Source organism: Jaculus jaculus, chromosome 4, assembly GCF_020740685.1.
Source record: "Jaculus jaculus isolate mJacJac1 chromosome 4, mJacJac1.mat.Y.cur, whole genome shotgun sequence".
Lineage (NCBI taxonomy): Eukaryota > Metazoa > Chordata > Mammalia > Rodentia > Dipodidae > Jaculus > Jaculus jaculus.
This window is the reverse complement of record NC_059105.1, coordinates 30,455,131-30,478,726: the sequence shown is the minus strand read 5'-3', so window position 1 is coordinate 30,478,726 and position 23,596 is coordinate 30,455,131. Positions and strand designations below refer to the sequence as shown.

The following is a 23,596-nucleotide window of genomic DNA, read 5'->3' as shown; positions in this document are numbered from 1 at the left end:
TCCCAGGACATGCTTAGCAAAAGTGGAATGAGTGAGACCAGTTAAGAATGCATTTCTCACTACATGAATGAATGATGATAAATGAGTGAGTGGGAAGCCAGAGCTCTCAACCATGCTATGCTGCCTGTTGGATGGTCCAATGCCAGTATAATTATCTTATTTATGCCATTGGGAACAGGGCCTCTCTCGTGATACCACCATGCCAGAGGTCACGCTATGCCACCTACTTCGACGTTGCTGTTCTCCGCTGCCTCCTCCAGCCTCACTGGTCTGAGGAAGGCACCCAGTGGTCCCTGATGTATTATCTACAAAGGCTGCGACACATGCTGGAAGAGAAGCCAGAAAAGACAGCAGAGCCAGATATTCCTCTTCTTCCCAGGCCCAGGAGTAGCTCAATGGTGGCTGCAGCTCCCTCCCTTGTGAACACCCACAAGACCCAAGTAAGACAAATCCTTGTCACTTGAGATGAGAATTTCAGCCATAACACACTCTTTTGTTTTTCCTGGGCTACCAGAGTGTTCTATTGATAAGGTTGTAATTGGCAGATGACTGCTGCTATTATCTTCCTCTGATGTTATACAGCTGGGCTTTTTTGTTTTTCTTTTTGGTTTTTTGAGGTAGGCTCTTGCTCTAGCCCAGGCTAACCTGGAATTCACTCTGTAGCCTCAGGCTTCCCTCACACTTATAGTGATCCTCCTACCTCTGCCTCATGAGTGTTGGAACTAAAGGTGTGTGCCACCACACTTGCCTTTTGCTGCTTGTTAGCTCTTAATTCACTGTTGGCAGAAGACCTCTGTACACACTAATTTAGTGGAAGCCTTTGTTTATCTACCTGGTAGTAGAGCTTCCTGACATAAAATCTGATAATTACCAATATTATAAAACATGAAACACTAGTCTTTTATTGCATGTGGTTTAACCTTATTTGCATAATTCAAAAATGTTCAATGTCTCAATGCTATCATTAAGACAATAGTCTTTTTGACACATAGTCTTGTTATTTATTATTGATATTTGGAAAAGTAATCTGAGCATGTTCTGATGCAATGATATCCCCATAAAATTGCCTTATGATAAATAAATAAATACTATGATATCAGTTGAACACGTATTTCCCCCTTCCTAATCAACATTATATGTTAAAAAATACAGAGAAAGCCAGGTGTAGTGGCGCACGCCTTGAATCCCAGCACTTGGGAAGCAGAGGTAGGAGGATAACCGTGAGTTCGAGGCCACCCTGAGACTCTATAGTGAATTCCAGGTCAGCCTGGGCTAGAGTGAGACCCTATCTCAAAAGACCACCAAAAAATAAATAATAATAATACAGAGAAAAAAATGACTTCTATGGTATTCCAGTTCTTAGAGTATAATTAAGTTTGAGTACCTTGGGTCTGAATATTCTGAAAATAAATATTGTTTGAGTAATAGCTATTCTATTCACAATGACAACCCACTTTAATGAATTGTTAACTGGAAAAATACTCTTTAAAAATAAAAAATAATCAGTCTCTTCCCTGTTTTACTATTTTGGATATAGGACTAGATGACCTCAGTGCTGAGAAGTCCAAAAAGAAGTTACAATTAAAATATATCTTTACGTTAGCAGACTTTAGATTCTGTAAGTTCAAATATACAAATTAAATACTTTGTAGATATAAAAACACTAGGCCCAGAACTATTTAAAAAGTGACATCTCGATATGAAAAGTGTCTGGATTGCCAACCTGAGTCTGCAATGTGTTTATCATTTGTCAAGGATCTCACCATGAAATGTAATGAAGAAGAAAAGTCTCTCAGCCCTGAAGCCTTTTCCAAGGTTTCACTGACCAATCTTCGCAGATCTGCCGTCCCAGATCTTTCTTCAGACTTGGGCATGAACATCTTTAAGAAAGTAAGCATGTTTTTTTTTTAATATTTTTTTTGTTCATTTTTTATTTAGTTATTTGAGAGTGACCGACATAGAGAGAAAGACAGATAGAGGGAGAGAGAGAATGGGTGCGCCAGGGCTTCCAGCCTCTGCGAAGGAACTCCAGACGCGTGCGCCCCCTTGTGCATCTGGCTAACGTGGGACCTGGGGAACCGAGCCTCAAACCAGGGTCCTTAGGCTTCACAGGCAAGCGCTTAACCGCTAAGCCATCTCTCCAGCCCGTAAGCATGTTTTTTGACATTTTAGCAATTTTGTTAAAACTCAGAGGGACATGCTGTCCTGATCTGCTACTGTGTGAGATGGAGGGGCAAAGCAGGTGAGGACGGCTCCCAGATGTAACGCTGGCTCGCAGTATGGCCTCTGAGCCTGTGCAAGTCGCTTTGTGTGTGTGCTTGTGCTTCCTATTCTAGATCCACTTGATTGCCTTAAACTCCACCCTGGTGATGTAGTGTGTTGCTGGAGGTACTAGGATGCAGTGATGTAGCTTTTATTTTGTGACTCAACTACATTTATCAAGTACTTGTTATGAGTGGTTCTTATTTCTTCCAGTGAGATCCTTATTTTACCAGCTTCACAGAAAAGAAATTAACATGAAACTTTGGGCCATGTGCTAAAGTTTGTGCCCAGCTCCAAAGTAGGCCTTCTAACTGCCGGGCATGGTGGCATATGCCTTAGATTTCAGCACTTGGAAGGCAGAGACAGGAGGATCACTGTAAGTTCAAGGCCACCCTGAGTCTGCATAGTGAATTCCAGGTCAGCCTGGGCTACAGTGAGACCCTACCTCAGGAAAAAAATAAAGAAAGAAAGAAGGAAGGAAAGAGAAAAAGAAAAAGAAAAGTAGGCCTTCTAGCTAAACAGTACTGTTCTTTGGAATCAACCAGTTTGTCTCTCTGTTCATAAGTTCATAGAACTAATCAAATAGAAGTAAATGTAGACTCATGTATATGTGAGCACTTTTATTTTCTCCTTTTCTATGTTATTTTCTTCATTATGTCTACAAAGAAAACACCATACTATTTACTTATCTATGAGCTCAGCATCTTGCTGGTGAGTCATTTCTGCCTACATTAGCAATGCAATAGTAGGCAAATGACAATGTTTCTAAAAATATTGATCATTTGAAGGGAAAAAAAAGATATTCTTAAGTACGATCCACGTATAACAATTTCTGGTAGCTTTAAAAAGTCAAGTAATTAGGCCTGAGCCCAGAATAATTCAATCAGAATTGCTGAAGGTTAGATCCAGACATAGTTATATTTTCAAAGGCTTGCACTTGAATTTGGATGTTTTTGGTAAATAAAGTGTTTGTACCAATGCATGCTGTATATCACTTTTGATTCTGTGGTGCACATTGGAAGTTAGCCAACTAGAAAAGGGGAATCAACATTGAAAGAGGGAACAGAACAATAAGTGATTGGTCCATATGGTGACTCAGGAATGCTGTCCTACAACCCAGTGCTTCTCCACCTTCAGTGTGCATCAGAATCATCTATATATAGGGCTTGTTGGAACAGGTTGCGAGGCTCTGCCTTCTCAGTTTCTGATGTGGCACATCTGGGGTTGAACCTGCAAATTTTCATTTATAACACATTCCCAATTAGGCTGCTGCTGGTGGCTGGACTCTGGGGGCTAGTCTTTTTTTTAATTGAAAAATTTCATACATCCTGTAATTTGGACATAATCTCATCCTATTACCTTTCCTTGTCTCCTCTCATGCACTCCTGTTCCACTGAAGCCCTCCTCTGACCAACTAGTCCTTCTACATTGTTGTCTCTTTCTTTGGATGGGCTCAGTATTGTGCAGGTATTGTAGAGATAGGGATATCCAATGACATTATGAATACCCAAGTCGCTTTATGTCTGGACAATAGTTTCCCAAAGTTGTCCTCATCACCCTCGGGCTCTTAAATGCTTTCCACCCCCTCTCTCTCTCTCTCTCACTCTCTCTCTCTCTTTTTTACTATTTTTCTTTCAAAACAATTTTTCTTTTTTTTATTAGTTTGATACTCAATGAATACAGTCAAGTTGGTACCATTGTTAGCCTCCTCCCTGACCACTTCCCTCCACAAGGACCCTCCTTCTTGTGGACTATGGGTCATGCTTTGTGGTGTTAACCATCAGTTATGAATAGGAGGCAATGTCTCTGTGTGTCATGACCCAACATGTGCCTCTGACATTCTTTCCACTCCCTCTTCTGCAAATTTCCCTGAGACATGTTTTGAGTTGTTCACTGAGCTTTGGAGGGCAAGAGAAAAAGATGGCTCATTTAGGACTAAGCTCTCAACAGCCTCTTATTCACAGTACTTTGATTAGCTTTGATTCTCCCCAGCCATCTGTCAAAAAAAAAAAAAAAGTGTCTGTAGTCAGCAGTGAGAGCAGCATTACTGTTACTATTTCTGACACCTCCTCCACAGTGTTCCAGGGATCACTCTTTTCAAGCCACCACTCTAATCCACCCAGCAAAAAGACTTCTGGAAATCTGTAACATTTTTCATAGTTCATTTAGTCCTCTTAACATAGTAGTAAAATTTCTTCCATTTCTATTGGATGATATGTAATGAGCTCCTGGGAGTCCTCTCATTGGAGCATCTTTTCTGACCCTTCATCTCTCATTATTGCAGTTCAAGAGCCGCAAAGAGGACCGGGAGAGGAAAGGCTCCATCCCCTTCCACCACACAGGGAAGAGGAGGCCTCGAAGAATGGGTGTGCCGTTCCTGCTTCATGAGGACCACCTGGATGTCTCTCCTACCCGCAGCACATTTTCCTTTGGAAGTTTCTCTGGGCTTGGAGAAGACAGACGAGGCATTGAGAAAGGAGGCTGGCAAACAACTATCTTAGGTGACCACAAAAGCCTGCCTAAGCTGAAGTGACCTGTTTAGGAATCTTGACCCAGGGCTCCTTGCCAAGTTTGGATCACGCTTGAACAGCTCAGCCAGGAAAATTCCACCCAAATGCAAATTCTTCACTATTGCAATAATGCTGTGTTTTCATACTCAGAAAATGCAGATAATTAAATTAATTATGCATCAATTCTGTATGACTGCTGCAGTCACAGTCCTATTTTCTTAGCTCATTCTAGATACAGAAACATGAACACAGAGAATACTGTGCATTCATTTTTATTAATTAATCTAAAGACAGACGTCTGACTTTGTTATTTAATGAAGGAAGAAGTAAAGCAAAGAGGAGAGACCTCCCTGTCTTTGGGATGGCATACAAGAGGCTGAAAAGTGACAGAGCCCAGCAGATGGTTCCTGACATTTGGCTTAGATCGGGGCTGACCTTATCACAGGCAATTTCATCAATCATCTTGACCTTGAATGTTCCCAAGTCAAGTTCAATTGTTGCTATTTTCACTGAGCTTCATGCTCCCCTTGACACTCTCTCACTCTCACTGCCCTCCTGTGGAAAAGATGGAATCTCGGCAGAGGCTCTTTGAGATTTTGATCTGCTCTTCTGGTGTTCATGCCTATCCTAGGGAAACTGACCAGACGAGGAAGCTCGGACGCAGCCACAGAGATGGAGAGCCTGAGTGCCAGGCACTCCCACTCGCACCACACCCTGGTGAGTGACCTGCCGGAGCACTCCAACAGCCACGGGGAGAACACAGTCAAAGAAGGTGGGTCCTGGTGGGCTCCGTGTTTCAGGTGCAGCATGGACCGGAGGGCTGCCTTCGTTTCCTGCTTCTTGATCTTACACTATGTTCCATGTTCACTGTTCTCTGTATCCTTGTGCTCTTACCTTTATATTGCTTGGTCATTAACTTGCTATCCATCCTTAGCATATCTTAGGAGCAAGAGTTATTTGAATACCGCTCTATGAACATCATACTTCAGGGGGTAAATGAAGGACTAGAAACTCATACCTGTTTTCACAAGGCTATTAAGGGTCTTTGAAGATGTCCAGATTCAGTGCTGGGATTCCCTCTGTGGTAGCCCTCTGAGGGCCTCAGAGACTTCATTGGGAGAAAAGTCACCACTTGTCAAGACCCTCAGTGCCTTTGTCAGCTTTTATTTCAGTTCTTCTGCTTGATGTCAAGCAAGTATGTCTCAGGGTGTCATCCAAGACAGGTTCTTATGAACTCTTAACAAAGTTAATGATTCTTTTCCTTATTTTCATGCTCTTACAGGAGCATGTTTTAATCTCCTTTTCCCTCAACTGCATTTGAAGTAATTAATGACATATATTATGTGACCACCCCAAATTTATGTCCCATTGCTTTTTAGTCAAAGGAAAAGAATTATTGCCTTTCCTTAATACATTAGATCAAAACAAAATATTTTTACAGCCATAAACTTGTAGGAAAATATTTCAACTACTTTGTATCATTCATGGCTTATAATTTCACAGTGAGTAAAATCCATATGTTATGATCAACTAAAGTAATTCAACATTAGATACATGGGAAGTACAAGCTTTGGCATTAGGGAAAACAATTGCAGTGCATGTTTTTCTATCACCTTTGTTATTGATAATATTTTAGACTACATAGACAGCTTCATCATTTCCATGGGAGCTGAGAATGGCTTTAAGACTGAGTCAAAGATCTATAAAGATATGGCTAGTATTATGGTCACAATATAGGTGACAACATCACTTGTGTGGCTAAGTGGATTATGATGAGGAAAACTAAGACACTGCTTTTATTTTCATAGTGCGATCCCAGATCTCCACAATTACAGTTGCAACCTTCAACACCACACTGGCATCATTCAACGTAGGCTATGCAGACTTTTTCAGCGAGCATATGAGGAATCTCTGTAACCAGGTGCCTATCCCAGAGATGCCTCATGAACCTCTGGCTTGTGCCAACTTGCCACGAAGTCTCACAGACTCCTGCATAAACTACAGCTACCTGGAGGACACAGAGCATATTGATGGGACCAACAACTTTGTTCACAAGAATGGGATGCTCGATCTCTCAGTAAGGAGCAGTATTTCTTGATAAGGTGTATTAGTTACTTGACTCACTGCTGTGACCAAATAACTTGCAAGAAGCAACATAAGGATGGAAATGGTTTACTTTGGCTTTGGCTCTTAGAAGTATTTTTTTAATCTTAAAATAAAGAAGCTACCTACATAAGAATTTCACAAATATATTAACCATCATAGATATGCCTTTTGCTTTTTCTAATTATTATATTATATTTGATCAGATCTCAAAATACTTTTATAACCCCAAACACTAGTGAATCCTGAACACACATATTTAAATGCACTTACAAGTATGTTTGCTAAGTGTTTTTTTTTCCCATAGTGAAAATGAGAAGCTCATTTATTTTCTTTTGTTATATAAGTAACATAACTACAAATCTCCTGGGTAGCCAGAAAAACAAATGAATAGAAGTCCTTACAAGATTTGAGCTGGTGTTCCCTAGAATGCCTGTCTTGAGTATGGTTATTAGTAAATGAAAGGGCTTTTATATTTCACAATTATATTTTGCCAACATTTTTTATTGCACATTAGGGAACCAGGCTCAGCAAATAATTTAAGATATTAAAATCAATAAAGTCACAATTTAAGCATACAAATATTATGCATTTAAAATTGAAGGTTGAATAATGAGACAGTCAAGAGCAAGCCAATGCTCCTCTGTTAGAAGCATAAGCACATCATTGTTCATTATTCATTGGGAGTGAAAAATCAGAGGATTAAAACATTTAGACTTTAAAGATCAGTTAAACAAGTTTTCATTTTGGCAAATAATTAGTCTTCCTTTAATTCAGTATACTTTATAATTCCCATTAGTTCTCCTTATCACAACAAGTTTTGAGAGGTCTAAGAGAGCTAATACGTTTCTTTCATTCTTCTCGTGACTCATGCTCTGTACTGAGCACATACGTATATCCCGGTACACCTTGTATGAGAAAATAGTAAAATTTCCTGAATCATTGATACCCAATAATAGCATGACCTAAAGCAGTGGATCAAACAGAATAACTGAACTTCTGCAAAGGGAATTCAGGTAACTTGGCCGTCCTGTGTTTACCTTTGTCTTCTTCAGGTGGTTCTGAAGGCTGTGTATCTTGTTCTCAACCATGACATCAGCTCTCGCATTTGCGATGTGGCACTCAATATTGTGGAATGCTTGCTTCAACTTGGTGTCGTCCCCTGTGTAGAAAAGAACAGAAAGAAGAGTGAGAACAAGGAAAACGAGACTATAGAAAAGAGACCAAGTGAGGGAACTTTCCATTTCAAAGGAGTGTCTGGAAGTTCCACCTGTGGATTTGGAGCCCCATCAGTCAGTGGAGCTGGAGATGGAGGGGGAGAAGAAGGAGGAGGTGGAGATGGAGGAGGAGGAGGTGATGGAGGTGGTGGAGGAGGAGGTGGAGGTGGCCCTTATGAGAAGAATGATAAGAACCAAGAGAAGGTATGACTATACTACCCTCTGTGTCTTCATGCAATGGTATCTCAAATTCCTTTCCAGTGTGCTCTTACCTGCACTCCATTGATTTGTAACAAGTCACTACAGCAAGAAAATGGCAAGGGTAGATATCTTTCCATTAGGTTTTCAGCAATTTTGAGAGAAACAGATGAGCCTGTAGTCTAAATCAACAACCACTGTCATCCACACAGTGTTAAAGCTATTTCTATGATCACATGATTTCTGCAGGAGAACATCTCAAATGTATCATAATTCCATTTGCCACCAAAGATAATGTTATTCTCAAAACTTTCAAGGACTGATGTAAAGAGTGCCTTAGTCTTCCCAGGCTATCATAACTAAGTGTTGTAGCTAGATTAAACAATAATTAATTCTTATGTTGTTGGAAGCTGGGAAGTCCCAGGTTAAGATGTCAGGGAAGTAGGCTTCATTTTGTGGCCTCATCCCTTGGCTGTAGGTGACCATCATAACTGCATGCTCATGTACTGTCTTTGTACAAATACAGAAAGAGAAACAGAGATCTAGGGTTGCATGTGAGAATAATTATCTGGGCACCAATACCTAGCCTCATTTAATTCTAAATATTTCCCAAAAGCCCATCTCCAAACCCCATCAGATTGAGAGTTAAAGCGTCAGTGTGTTAATGTTAAAGCTTCATAGCTAGTTCATAACAAGCATAGAAGTTTTCTTCAGTATAAAATTCTTCCTCTTGATTTAGACAACACTTTGGGCAGCCGACTTAGCCCACACTTAGGGATCATATTAAAGGAGAAATTCACTTGATTAGAGGTTGGTTTACTTGGCATTAGTTTGGCATGGGCATAGCTCCCCAGCCTTCTAATGTTACAGTGCAGTGCATCCCAGAGGCTTGTACCTTTTTGTTATTGATTCTTCCTGAATTTCAGTCCCCTGAACAGCATCATGCCTTATGATCTCTGCATTGATCAAAAAATTGGCTTTTAAATACAAATCAGCACACATGTTAAATGCAAATAACTTACACTGATTTCCATTTGAGGTCTTAGATACAAATTGTTGCTCACAAATTGAAATAAAACGAAGTTTGCTTCTTTAGCAGGTGACAATCTGCACACCATGTCAAATATCTACAAGTAAAAGATTATGCTGTATATAGTTCTATAATCTCTATATATGATATAAACTATAAATCGTTCAATTTTTCTCACAGAGTAGCAGATTTTAACATCTAAAAATGTGGTGCTGACCTCTTTCCTTCTCCATATTTTCTTCTCTGTCTCCAGTCTCTTTGATGCATAATTAATGTACCTGTATCTTCTGCCTTTTCATCTCATGGCTTACTCACATTTTTCTAGTATTTATGGACTCAACTCTAATCTAAAGACTCCAGATCCAATAATCCAAGTTCCTCAACATTTTATTTTGGATTTTCCTCCTCCTGCCTTAATCATAGATCATCTAGATATTATCTTAGATATTATAGCTTGGTACAGGAAATGTTATCTTAACCAAAATTATCACTGTTGACCAGTATTGGGTATTTTTAAGCCAGATTAGGGGGTCTCCAAAGTGGCAACTAAGATGTAAATGTTTTATAGTCTTCAAATCAATATTCACTGTAGTACGCAGAATTTATAAAATAAAACCCGATGATAGGTCAGTGGCTACAACTATGATTCACAATGGTCTGTTAGACCCTAAAATCATTTGTTATTTAAAATAGAATCAGAAAGTTTATCTACTTTGGCAACATAGTAATATCAGAAGCATGGGGAATTAAGTCAGAAAGGAAGACCTAATTTCTATTTCTACATTGGCCACATTTATACTGAGAACTTAAAATGTATTTTAATATTTCTGATTTTTGCCTGTAGCTCAATACATCTTTCTGCCTGAAATGAAAGCAACATAATCTCAAGGACAGTTAAAGGTCTAAGGGAATAAAACCCAAGCAGATATGTACAAAGAGCTTTTAGAGCTAAGAAAAAAATTAAGTGCATATAGTAATTTAAAACTATGTAAAATAATCTTACAAATAAACCCCTGTTCTGGGTGACCTTTCCCACTGTTTTCCACATTCTACTCGAAGTCCCTCAACTAAAGGGACCAGTAAGGACATTAGTCCAATCTTTATTCACAGAGCTGTTCACTCAAGGATTGTCTCCACCTCAGCTCAGCTGCTTTTAATTTGCATAAAGTTGTCCCAAGGCATAGCAGTGCCTGCAGTGCAGAAATAATTAACATCTGTTTTGCCATTATTATGGGCCTTACATGTTGTAACTTACTTACTTTTTATATCTCTGTGAGATAGATGTCGGTATGATTTCCATTCTGGTAAGGCACAGAATACTTATGTAACTTGTCCAAGTATATGCAGTTACTAAATATTGGACCTAAGATTTGGATCTAAACTGGAAATCATTTCCTGCTTGGTAAAGGAGAGTTTTGGGTCTGAGATGATTCTTCAAAGCAGTCACTAGGTAATGCAAGGGGACCTCTAACCCATCCCTACTATGTGCCTCTGACCAGGCATGCACTAAGACTGCCTCCAAAAAGCAGCAGGATGTTGGATGGAGAAGCCCTTGGCTTCTACAAGTTTTCCAAAGTGTAGGTGCTTAGTGTAAAACATACTAATAGTGCCATAAAATGAAATTATACTGGTACCAAAAGTAGTTCAGCGGCAATTCAACAGGCTTTTGTCTCTGTTTCTCAATCTTGGGTACTAGGATGAAAGCACACCTGTAAGCAACCACAGGCTTGCTCTCACCATGCTCATCAAAATAGTGAAGTCTTTGGGATGTGCCTATGGTTGTGGAGAAGGACACCGGGGGCTCTCTGGGGATCGTCTGAGACACCAGGTATTCCGAGAGAATGTAAGAGAATTAAAGTAGATTCCATTTCCTCTTCCTCTTCCCTCCTTGCAATTGGGGAATGAGTCCTTTGACAATGAGGGTCAGTGTTCCCTGAAAATACTGTATTTCATAGGGCAGTCAATGTTGTCTTCAGGGGTGGGAAGATTCCCACAAGATGTTTCCTGGCATCTAAAGCTCAGGCTTAGTTTAAATAGAAAAATACTTCTGCCTCCTTTATATTGTAGACCAACTCCAAGTTGGTAAAAGGATGTGCCATTGGATGTCTGAGCTACATTTGAAAGAACTTTGCACTGATGAATACATTTTAGTAAGCTTCTGATGGTCTATGACAAATGATTTGTTGACCAGATGACTGGGTACTACTGAAGCATATTCTATATTATAGAAAGGGGTCAAAGTTTAAGACTTCATTGATTCTCTTTAGATATGGAAAATGGCCCTTATTGAGACAAAACAGGACTACAAAAGTAAGCAGTCATTTTCTGGCTGCTTTGCTTGAGAATAAACCCCAACCTCTAGAAATTTGGGATCATGAACCTTTGAACTGCGTGAAACAAAACTCTGCACTTGAGCTTGCCAAGTTGCTTCTGCAATGGAACGTGATTTATTCCAGCTCATTCCCGTCACATCTACTGCCCACTTCTTTTCCTTTCCAACTTCTAGAAAGCTGAGCTGAGATGTTTGTCTCATTTCTTAACTTAAATTGGAATTGTAAGAAAATATTCTTTTAAAAATACGGAGTTGATGCAATTTTTAGTCCAGGAAACCCTTTGGCATATCTTGGCAGAGTTTTAGGTTCATGTCAAAATCTGATGCCAGTCCATTTTCCTTCTTGGTGTTGGGTTTTGTCATGAAGTGTTCACACAGTATTAGCATGCTGGCTTTCTTGATGATGCACTGTCATCTCCATCTACTCATCCATCAACATTTCTTTAATATTCCATTATGTTGTATTATTTTGATTTATTATGCATACATTGGGAGTATATTTGCCATCATTAAGTTTTAAATTCACAAACTCAGATGTTTTGACCAAGATCTAGATTTTGAGGACAAAAGTTAAAAATAAAAAAGTAATTAGTAAGGCAATAGAAGCTTACATTGCTTCCACCACTGTGCATACCCTTGTTATTTTTAAATGTTGGCTTTTAATTCCATCACAATTGGAATAAAAGCTGTTAAGGCTAAATAAAATAGACCATTCTTCATGCAAAAGACAAAGTTCATGAAATGAAGCTTAAAATATAATGAAAAATATTGTACTCTAGATGGAAGTATAAACTGGATAAACTGTCTCTGAGAATGGCATTCTGCCTTTCTGGACTCATAGCAAGCAGGGCCAGTTGGATAGAAGAGAAGCTGTTGATGTGGCTTGTTCATCAGGTCTTCCTACCCTAGAGAACTTTATGCTTCTCAGACACCAGATATCCAGTTTTCTGTGCCTGCCTTCCATGCCTGATTTCAGGGCCAATTGCTTTATTTATCTGAACTGTTAAGGAGACTATTTCATTGTGAAATAACTACAAATTAAGAGTCAAGACTCTGGATCCTAGAATTGGTTATACTGTAGAACAGCATCACCTTGGGAAAAGTCCTTGACTTGGGCTGGAAAGATGGCATAGCAGTTAAGGTGCTTGCCTGAGAAGCCTAGGGACCCATGTTCTACTCTCCAGATGCCATGTTAGTCAGACTCACAAAGGTGAAGCAAGTGCAAGGTCCCACATGCTCACTAGGTGGCTAAAGCATCTGGAGTTCAATTGCAGTGGCTCAGGCCCTGGTGTACCAATTCTTTGTCCCTCTGCTCTTTCTCGCTTTCTTTCTCTCTCTCTCTCTCTCTCTCTCTCTCTCTCTCTCTCTCTCTCTCTCATTTTCTCGCTTTCTCTCTCTCTCTTTCTTTCGAGAGAGAGAGAGAGAGAATGAACAAATGAACAAACTTAACTTGTTTAAGCTTCAGTTTCAGTAAGAAAGGGGTATTCAATGAATCATGAGGTATAAAAGTCAGATGTGACATACTTTCATGCCAGAAATGTACATTAAATAGTCAAGCACCATGTCAGTGGGATTCTCTTTTACTAGATGAGGACTCCCTGGTAATATGAGAACATTCTGTCTGTTGCATTCTTCAGCTCATGATTGTGACTTCATTGCATTTCATGGTCGTAATTATTACATTTACCATTGAAAACTGACAAAGTTATTTACTAGATCATAAAATGCATATTATTTTGAGCATCAGGACCTATCCAAGGTTCATTTACTGTTTATTAATCCATGGGGCCACAATTCAATATATTATACTTTCATATTCAAGTGCAGATAAACAAACAAACAAACAAACAAGACTTCACTTTATGCCTCATATATTTCAAGGACAACTTTTTCTTGGCAATATAAGAAGCCACTGCAGGACTGGTAGAGTAGATACCTAGAGTACACAAAGCCTTGTAGCATGCCTATGATCCTGGCCTTTCAGCAGTGAGAGCAAGAGGATCGAGAGTCATAGACAGGTACTATTGGATACTGACTTCCTACCCTTGCTCCCCCTCCTTTAAATTTATGTAATTGGCTGGGCATAAAAGTGGCATAATGTTTCTTCTCACAGAAGTCTCTGAAGTTTTCAATGCACTAATCATGAGTTCTATAACTTTTATGAAATTTTTACTTAGTTGTTTCCTTTAAGATCTTAAGATCTTGACCTTGGTGAAAAGATTGAGCTTTTTGTTTTTCTGGGGTAAACATGGAATTTCGCCTTTGGTTTTCCTGAGCAGTGGTTCTTACCTTTGGATTGCCCACTCTGCTCCTGTCCAGTTCTTTCACAAGCAACAGGGTCCAGCAGGGGTGTCTGGTACCAGCAAGTGGGGATGGGTGAAAATCTGTGCCCTGTGAAAGCACTGGTCTCAAGCTAACAGTGTCTGCAGCATAAGGTGGTACTTTTGACTTTTTCACTTTTCTTCCTTCATTACAGGCCCAGAACTGCCTCACTAAGCTATACAAGCTAGATAAGATGCAGTTCCGACACACCATGAGGGACTATGTGAACAAGGACTCTCTCAATAACGTAGTGGACTTCTTGCATGCTTTGCTAGGATTTTGTATGGAGCCAGTCACTGACAGTAAGTAAAGCTATACCCAAGGTCTAGGAGCCATCACTGTGAGGTAAAGCATGTGGTGGTTGCTGCACGTACTAAACATGTAGGGAAGGTTTTACAGAAAGAAGATACTTCTGCATGCTAAATATGTGGGCGACTGACTGTGTATAATAGGGTATAAACAAGAGATGCCTACAAATTATCTTTGATGTTACATGTTCTCAGAAAATAAGTGATCTGAAGGAGTGGGAATTTGGTAAAGTTCTCACATGTGATCTTCTGTTGTATAACAATTTTTTAAGATGAAAATCAGGGGAAAAAGTATCCACTAGTTCAATATATATGAATAAAGATCTATAGTATGCTATACACAATGCTTTATAATTTTTTTAAGTAAAATAAGAAAGAAATACATGAGATTAGTATAAGCATAGTAGCAATACAGTTCTGTCACACATACATATAAATTTAACTTATTAAAACTAAGAAAATACACATTTATAAGCTACTTTAAAGTTTTGTGGCTTTAAAGAAACTCAACACATTGGGACTGAAGAGATGGCTTAGCAGTTAAGGTGTTTGCCTGAAAAGCCAAAGGACCTCAGTTCGATTCCTCAGGACCCATGTAAGCCAGATGCACAATGGGGCACATGTGTCTGGAGTTTGTGTGTAGTGGCTGGAGGCCCTGGTGCACCCATTCTGTGTCTCTCCATCTCTCTGATTCTTTCTCTCTCAGATAAATAAATAAAAATAAAAGTTTTTTAAAAATTTTTTTAGAAAAAGAAACTCAACATAGAGTCCTAAGTTATACGGGGAGACCAGTGAGTGCCAATTGCATTCATAAGAAACAAATATTTCTATTACCTTCTAAATACGAGTGTGGTAATGAACTGAATGTAAGGTTGGAAGCCTAGACTGAGAAAGACACATATGTTGATTTGAGTCTGAAAAGAAATAACATCATAGTAAATATATTTTGTTGTTCATGTGACATATGAATCATAGTTGATTAATTTATGTTAATGAGGACACTGATAGGCTTAAAGTCAGTTTTCTAGGTTGTATGCTGGCCTTTGATGTTTATATATTTTCTCTTATAAATATAAGAGAAAAATACGACCCCTAGGATAATCTATGTTTTAAGCCAAGTATATTAGAAATTAAAAAGCAATGAGGTAATAATTGTAGTTGAGATCTGCAAGAGAAATTCTTGATTACAAGCTAATATTTTCTCTCTTTTATGATACTTGAAGTAGAAGCTATAAACATAGACTACCGTGTTTCTTTCAGTAATGTAAGTCTGGAGGTCACCCCTTGTCAGTTGGTATGGACAGTGAAAGGTTAGTAATCACATATGTTACTTTCAGGTGACATATTTCTGTGAATCTTGAGATGTGGAGTTGAGTCACAGTGAGTCAGACAGACAAGCATGGTCCTTATTCAATCAAAGAGCTGCACAGGCTTCTCCCAGAGCCCAAAGGAGGCTCACAAGTCATAAGAAGTCCTCTAGAAAAGACTATACACATGACCCCTATAAAGGTCTATGGAAAACCTGCATAAAATGCCACGGCACTTGAAGGTTTCTGATCAGTTACATGCATCTGAATTAAAGAGGCAGCTCTGAGGGAAGCTGCAAGATTTCCCTTTCCGTATGTCTAACAAGCTTCTAGGAGTACTCTGGAAGTATGTTTGAGCTGGTTTCTTCCAAGGGGTCCTCTCTGCGTTATCTTTCTTATTGCCTGGTCAGTCTGTCTCATGCCACTGCTGACACACTGGACAGTTTCCACCAAGAAACCAACATTTTCCATCACCAAAAAGAAATCAAACATTTCTTTCTCCATTGAGCCATTGGTGTATTTTTTTAATTGATCACTGATATAAAAATAACTCTCAGGGCTAGAGAAATGGCTTAGTGTTTAAGATGCCCATCTGCTAAGTCAAAGGACCCAGGTTTGATTCCCCAGTACCCGTGTAAAACCAGATGTACAAGATGGTGCATGTGTTTGGTGTTCATTTGTGGTAGTCAGGGGCCATGGTGCCCCCATTCTCTCTCTCTCTCCATATCTGCCTCTCTCTCTCTTTCTCTCAAATAAATAAATAAAATATTTTTTTAAAAAAATAGCTCTCAACCTAAAGTCAACAGTTAACCTTTTTCCTTGGCTTACATTTATCACCCAAAATGCTCCCCCAAACCCATAACATGGTAAATATTGTGAGGAACACTATGATTACTTATTTTCCAATTATCATAGAGATTATGACACTGGTATTATCTTTAGACACCAGTTTCCACATTGTGTAGCCCTTCATGTCTTGCCTCACACCCTTCAGTTGTGTAGGTTAATGGAAACATTTCTTTGAACATCTGCCTTTGCATTCCAGACAAAGCTGGGTTTGGAAATAACTTCACCACAGTGGACAACAAATCTACAGCTCAGAGTGTGGAAGGCATCATCGTCGGCGCCATGTTTAAGTCCCTCATCACACGCTGTGCGTCTACCACACACGAACTACACAGCCCAGAGAATCTGGTGAGAAACTCCCCATCCTTCCCGCAGGAGGTCTCGGTCTTCGCTCTGAAAGAACATCCCCCTTTATGGTCAGGATGAAGAGATGTTGAAGTTGTAAAGTTACAATGTCCACATTTCTGTTAAGTTTTACCCACCTCGGAGCCTTAATCCTTTTTTTTTTTATTCTCCTTGTTCCTCATTATCCTATCTACAAATTGACTTGTCTCCTTGCATCTCAAATTGTAGTGTCACGATGGGCAAATTGGCTACAAGGTATTTTGAGCCCATCAGAAAAAAGTGGTATGGTTCATTTTATTGCTCCATGCAATATGAACAGATGAAACTTTAAGTATTGTCAGAAACCACATTAACTTTTTAAAAAATCCTATGTGCTATTTAATCCACATATGCTATTTAGATTTGTTTTGTTAACCTTTCATGAGCATTGTAGCCTTTGAGTTCCTCTTCACAAAGGACTGTGTTAACTAATCCACTGAAGCCAAAGTAGTGTGGGGAGAAAACTTGGTCATAAGAGACAAGTGCTTAGTTTCTACCAGGGAGTTATAGTTTGAGATAATACATGTAGAATTTGACACAAATAAATGAACTTTTGTCTCCTTGAGAAGTCATGAAGTGTCTCTCCTACAATCTATCAAATGCAATGATTTCTACACAGACATAAGTCCATTTGCACATAGGGTCTACCCAAACAAGGAATGTGATTTTACACTATTTTGAGCTTCTTTTGAAATTCACTTGAATAAAACATTATTTTCTCAAAAAAGGGGGGGTGGGGTTGATCTTTTGCTGATCATTAAACTCAACAAAACAAGGCTGTTAGAGTGTAATATAAATAACATTTAGACATGCAGTCTGGATGTGACAAGAAGTGATTTAACAGGCTGATTACAGTATATGTGAGTGCTCATAATCCTTTATGCACAACCTCATATACAAAAAAAAATAATTAATTTTCTTGAACTGAGATCCCACCAGGATAGCTAGAGAGTGAACTTCATTTATTCTTGAATTCCCCACTCCACAGTGTGGGACAGACCTTACGTAGTACCAAGGCGAGGGTCTGTGGAGTGTTCATAGGTCTGTCATTCATTCATAGCTGTCATTAAGTGTGGTGTTCTCTGCTGATACTCTTCCTGCCTGGGTGAGTTCAGAGCCCTTACTCTTTGAGTCCTTGCCCCTTCTATGCAGGAATTAATGAAGAACAGAATGAACTGCTCATTATGCTGTTCCCTTAGGAACAGTAGAGACTATCTCCCTGTGATCCTCAAAACTCATTTGCTCTGCTTTCCTAAATATTATGGGCAAAATTGTCTGAATGGTATTAAGTTTTTGAAAACAAAAGCTGTAAAGGTAATTCTTTTTAGGTTTCTGCTTTCTATCTTACCATGAAGATAAAGAGTATAGTAACTACATCTTTAAAGACCAAAGATGGATATCTGGGGAGATTGCTCAGTGGCTAAAGGTACTTTCTTGCCTGGCCTGTCAGCCCAGGTTCTGTGCCCTAGCACCCACATATAGTCAGATGCAAAAGGTAGCCAAAGTATGTGGCACCCATTTGTGGCAGCAAGAGACTTTGGCATGCTCTCTGCTACAAGACACACACACACACACACACACACACACACACACACACGTGCAAATAAATAAAATGTGGGCTTGAGAGATGGCTTAGTGGTTAAGCGCTTGCCTGTGAAGCCAAAGGACCCCAGTTCAAGGCTCAATTCCCCAGGACCCACGTTAACCAGATGCACAAGGGGGCACATGCGTCTGGAGTTCGTTTGCAGTGGCTGGGAGCCCTGGCACGCCCATTCTCTCTATTTCTCTCTATCTGTCTCTTTCTCTGTCTGTTGCTGTCAAATAAATAAATAAATAACTTAAAATAAATAAATAAATAAATAAACAAATGTGTACTTTTTAAAAAATAAAGGAAAGGAAAGAGACAAAGAAAGATGGGCATGGTAGTACTGAGAAAAAACTATTAGTACCTCAATTAAGAGAAATTCCCATATTTTTAATATCTTATTTTTATTTATTTATTTGACAGAGAAAGAGGCATAGAGAGAGGATGGGAGTGCCAGGGCCTCCAGCCACAGCAAACGAACTCCAGATGTATGTGCCCCCTTGTGCATCTGGCTAATGTGAGTCCTGGAGAATCAAGCCTGTGTCCTTTGACTTAGCAGGCAAACACGTTAACCGCTAAGCCATCTCTCCAACCTCACATATATTTTTGAATGTTGATTCACCAACATATTGTTAATAATATATCTGTATTATCTTTGAGTTTATGGTCAGGTTCATGTCTAACTGGGCTGCAACAGCCATATTATTCCTAAACATATAGAGCAAAATCCATTACCATTTGAATAATCAGGCTTTCCTACAAGTATCAAAGGACTTAAAATTTTGTAGAAATAATTAAGACAACTTGAAGAAGTTGAACAGACAAAAATGTGTATTCTTAACAAAATTCTGACTAGTTTTCTGTTTGTAGGCATCTCTTCAGAATGCAATTAAGACAATTAAGAATATGGGAGTCCAATCATTTAAAATGTAGTTTAAAATGTAGTCCAATCATTTAAAATGTACGCCCAGGGATATGGCCAACTTTCCAAATCTGAAGCTTGTGGTAGCCATTCTTTTTTATACTAAGGGTGGATGGATGACAAGGTCCTGGGTACAGTTCCATAGGAAAAATGTAGAGGGTTTGTACCGGTGGTTACCACAGTAGTAATTGTCCTTATGTATCTTTAATGTTCACTGAAATCCAAGGAATTGTCTTTTTGTACTATGAAAACTAACCAGATAGCTATCTTCGCTTCCCCAAACTTCCTTCCTGCCTACAAACAGGGACTGTATTGTGACATCCGTCAGCTGGTCCAGTTTATCAAAGAAGCCCATGGGAATGTCTTCAGGAGAGTGGCCCTCAGTGCTCTGCTTGACAGTGCTGAAAAGTTAGCCCCAGGGAAAAAGGTGGAGGAGAATGAACAGGAAAATAAGCCTGCAGGTGCTAAAAGGTTGGAAGCTTGAGCTCTCTGAATATTAATGCTCTATGTATGTCAGAAGAATATTATCTTTCACTGGATTCTCCATGTGGCTCTTGATAGGGCATTAAATCAGGGCAAAGTTGATAAAACTTTCTCATGTAAATGGTATTATTGATGTGGTCCAAATAAAGCTTAGCAAAGGAATGAACTTACTACACACAGAATTCCACCTTTGCAATCAGAGCTCAGTAGACAATTTTTTACATGCTTAATCTTCACTTCATAGCTCTTAATCACATAGTAAGAGGTTAACTTTTAGTCTCTTCTTACTTTTATCCAGAAAGGCAAATCAATTACTGGTCCAGTGTTCTCCAATTCAGCAAGTGATATTCTAAATATGGGGGAAGACAAAGCACTGTAAAAGAAAAAATATATATATTATTAGGCAGTACCATGTCATTTATTCTTCCAGTAAACATACATTTATTCCATACATGCAATATATTAAATATCTCTTGTAAGATTAAAAGAAACCCTTAAGGTAAATGGAAATCCTGGTTACTACTAATGACTCTGTTTGCAATAGCGGTGATACTGGTGAGCAGTAAGACAGCTCACTCATAAGTCAAATGGTAGGGTACAAATTCCTGTGCATGCATGGTAATAAAGGTTTGCACACCAGATAGATAGCTTATCTATAACAGATGCTTTGTTATATATATCATATGAACTGTAAAAGCATTGTGTCTTGCTCTGTTGTGATTGGTGGAATGTGCTGTCTGTACAGGTCAGAGGCAGGAAGCATTGCAGATAAAGGCCAGATAGCCTCTGCACCTGAAGAATGCCGCAGCTTCATGTCTGGCCGTCCCTCACAGACTCCAGAGCAGTAAGTTGGATTGAATCTGTCTCCAATGAGGAGGACTAGACACTTCACCATGGCAGAAATTTTGTTTTCTAAAATGCTGCTCGTTTTCTCTGTTTTGGTATTTGGTTTGTTATTAGCTTGGTTTTCATTTCCTCTCAGCTTTCCCTTTTGTCCTTAACTCTATTCCCAGTGCCATTATTCTCTCCAGATAAAACCCAATAACCAACTTTGTATTTATAGAAAGACTCCCTGGTTGCATTTCCATTCTTGTCCCCTTTCCATTTACATCTTCCATACCCAACACTACATGAAAACTTTGAAAAGTAGAATGTATGAGGTGTCAGCTACTTTCTTACTTAAAAACCACAATTTTTAAATAAGTGGATGACTCTCAATGTGCTCAATGAAGCTTTCCTAAAAGAAAAAAACTGAAAGAAGTTAAACTTCACTAGTACTCATATTTACCTGAAATATAGACTGTCCATAGCACTATGATCTCTTGTAGATCCATCCAAATGTCTTCTGACACCAGTTTCTAACAGTTTTTAATACTAGCAAAATCAAACCCCCAAGAAGTTGCAGTGGTTACTGCAGACTTTAAATACATAGCTTAGTTCTATGCAAGCCTCATGTGTATTTATTTTCCTCTTTGGAGCTACTTATCTGAAACTGGATTGGTCAATATTTCAAACATGTATATCATTTTAGGTATACCTTTTTGCTTCTCCACATGCTCATTCAGTGTTAAATGTCAGGACTTCTAGAAGCTCTGCGAACTATTTTAGATATCATGGTGTTCTTTCTTTATAATCAGATAGAGTTGAGAGTTCAATAACCATCAAATACATAGCAAACAAACGAATCTCAAACAAACAAAAAAAGAACCATACACAGGATTTGAAGCACTTCAAAATCAGAGACTGTTCCTATGAAGTACAGAAAGATGGGAGAAAGTACAGAAAGATGGGATATATGAATCTTTGTTTATTGTTGTAGCCCTAGTTTCAAAATGGAGCATGGCTCATAGTAATAGCATATATTTTAAAAATGAATGAAAGGTATTCAATCAATGAAAGGGCAGAAATGTCTGATTACCATTAAGGTGGTTTTTTTTTTTCTTTCTTTCTTTAACTTCTTCCAAATTGAGCTTTAGTTTTGGCTTTAAGGAAAGCCTCAGATATGATAGGATCTCAAAGCTCCCTGGGGAGAAATGAATCATGTGCACAAGTTCCATTGTTGAATAGCCACAGGACTATGTTAAAGACTTTAAGAGGAGTGATAATCCCCCAATATCAAAGAATATTAACAACTTCTCCCATCCAAGTACTAACCAAGCCTACCCCTGCTTACCTTCCAAGATCAGACAAGTTCCAGAGAGTCAAGGGTGGTATAGTAACAAACAATATCAGCAACTTGTGAGGTAATATGATCAGTGAAAATAATGTGAAAGGTAAATTGGATTTCAAAATAAATAATAACACTGGCTGTTTTAACAGCTGGTTAAAGTTTTGAAATTCCAAAGTATTCTCCTTGTTCAGTATTCTGTAAACATCAGTTTCTCAGCCCAGTTTCTCAGAATTTAGCACATGTCTTTTCTTTCTCCTTGAGGGAAGACCTGTGCTTTCATATGCCTCAGCACAAATGCTTCCACTTGGAGAAATGTCATAAACTTCCATGTACAAATTTGCTCATGATTCAAGTGGGCACAAGAGGTGAGCATGCTGAGCACCCTTTGTTTAGCCTGGAGAGATGTGGGTGATTACGCAGGTTCATTCTGGCTCCTCTTTCTTTGCTCCCCCTTTTGCCCAGTCCCTTCTCCTCATTATCCCTCAAGTACTGGTCAGATCCACTCAATAATACTAGAAATGGTCTAATGTAAACATTTCTCTGACACACATTGCTTATTGTAGCCATTGATTGAGAACACGGATCATTTACAACTTCCCTAAATCCCTTCCCACTCTAGCCACAGAGTACAGCCACTGTCACGGCAGTGCCTCTCGTTCAGGTCCTGAAGGTGAGAAATGCTTCAACCACCATGATTGCTTGATTTGTAGCTTACAAATTTAATTCAAGAAAGCCAGATTAACTGTATACCACATTTGATAAACAGAAATCTATACTTAAGAATAAAAACAAAAAGTAAAGATCTGGCCAACAATGCCTTCTTGCGAATTAGCATGTTTTCACATCATTTCCTTTAAGTTATTTCCTGGAAATTGAGTTTTTCTATCCTGGGAGGTTCATATAAGCTTTTAAACATATGAATAAATTATTTTTCAGGAAGATTAAACCATTCTTATTCCTCCAGTGACAGTGAGGTAGTGATATTGCTTTCTTTTTTGTCACCTTAAACTATGCCAGTTCAATGAGTGAAAAAAATAGGAATATTATCTGACATCATTGCTATTGTTATTATTATTTTCCTTGTGAGATTAAATTCTGCATATTTTTGATCATGTGCCCGAGTTGAAAATCCCCTTGCAGGTGGGTCTATTTGTCCTTTTGAGTTGGACTTATGTTTTTACTCTTAAATTTCTTGGACTCATTCCTTTATGTAAATATTCAATATGAGTCTATTGGGTGCCAAATACAATTCTACATTGCAGTGATGGATGAGAAGAGAAGAACAGTAACACACAAGTCCCAGGGAGCTTTTTAAAAAGTTAAATATTTATTGACATAAAGTGTTTCTGCAATTATGAATCACACAGCAGGTGACTATCTGCAATAATATTTAGTCTTTTTATTAAAGTTGAAGTAAATGGCCACCTTCACTTGATGGCTGTGACATGACTATTTTCAAGATGAACTCAGAGTCACCCTTGGTTTCCCTCCTCCCCCTATGACTCCTCCTCTCTCACATCCAGCCCATCAAATATCGTTCTGCATATTTTCCCTAAATGTCACGAGCAGGAAGTGAAGAGAAACTTAGGAATATGTGCCATGAGCTGTTTCACCCTA

At 38.9% G+C, this 23,596-nt stretch overlaps 1 protein-coding gene across 5 annotated transcripts in view; it reads left to right on the top strand.

Annotated features, from left to right (window-relative positions):
• The window catches only part of Unc80 (unc-80 homolog, NALCN channel complex subunit), a 192,046-nt gene that overhangs the window by 24,995 nt on the left and 143,455 nt on the right, over nucleotides 1-23,596 (top strand). For 4 of the 5 annotated variants that reach the window (XM_004653522.2, XM_045147565.1, XM_004653523.2 and 1 more), the window contains exons 8-18: nucleotides 179-440; nucleotides 1,756-1,890; nucleotides 4,547-4,763; nucleotides 5,404-5,544; nucleotides 6,581-6,849; nucleotides 7,931-8,296; nucleotides 11,017-11,163; nucleotides 14,129-14,276; nucleotides 16,635-16,783; nucleotides 19,631-19,797; nucleotides 20,555-20,653. In XM_004653522.2, coding sequence (XP_004653579.2) covers nucleotides 179-440; nucleotides 1,756-1,890; nucleotides 4,547-4,763; nucleotides 5,404-5,544; nucleotides 6,581-6,849; nucleotides 7,931-8,296; nucleotides 11,017-11,163; nucleotides 14,129-14,276; nucleotides 16,635-16,783; nucleotides 19,631-19,797; nucleotides 20,555-20,653 — 2,100 coding nt within the window. The remainder of the gene's footprint in view (nucleotides 1-178; nucleotides 441-1,755; nucleotides 1,891-4,546; nucleotides 4,764-5,403; nucleotides 5,545-6,580; nucleotides 6,850-7,930; nucleotides 8,297-11,016; nucleotides 11,164-14,128; nucleotides 14,277-16,634; nucleotides 16,784-19,630; nucleotides 19,798-20,554; nucleotides 20,654-23,596) is intronic. The other variant, XM_004653524.2, reaches the window with a different exon arrangement.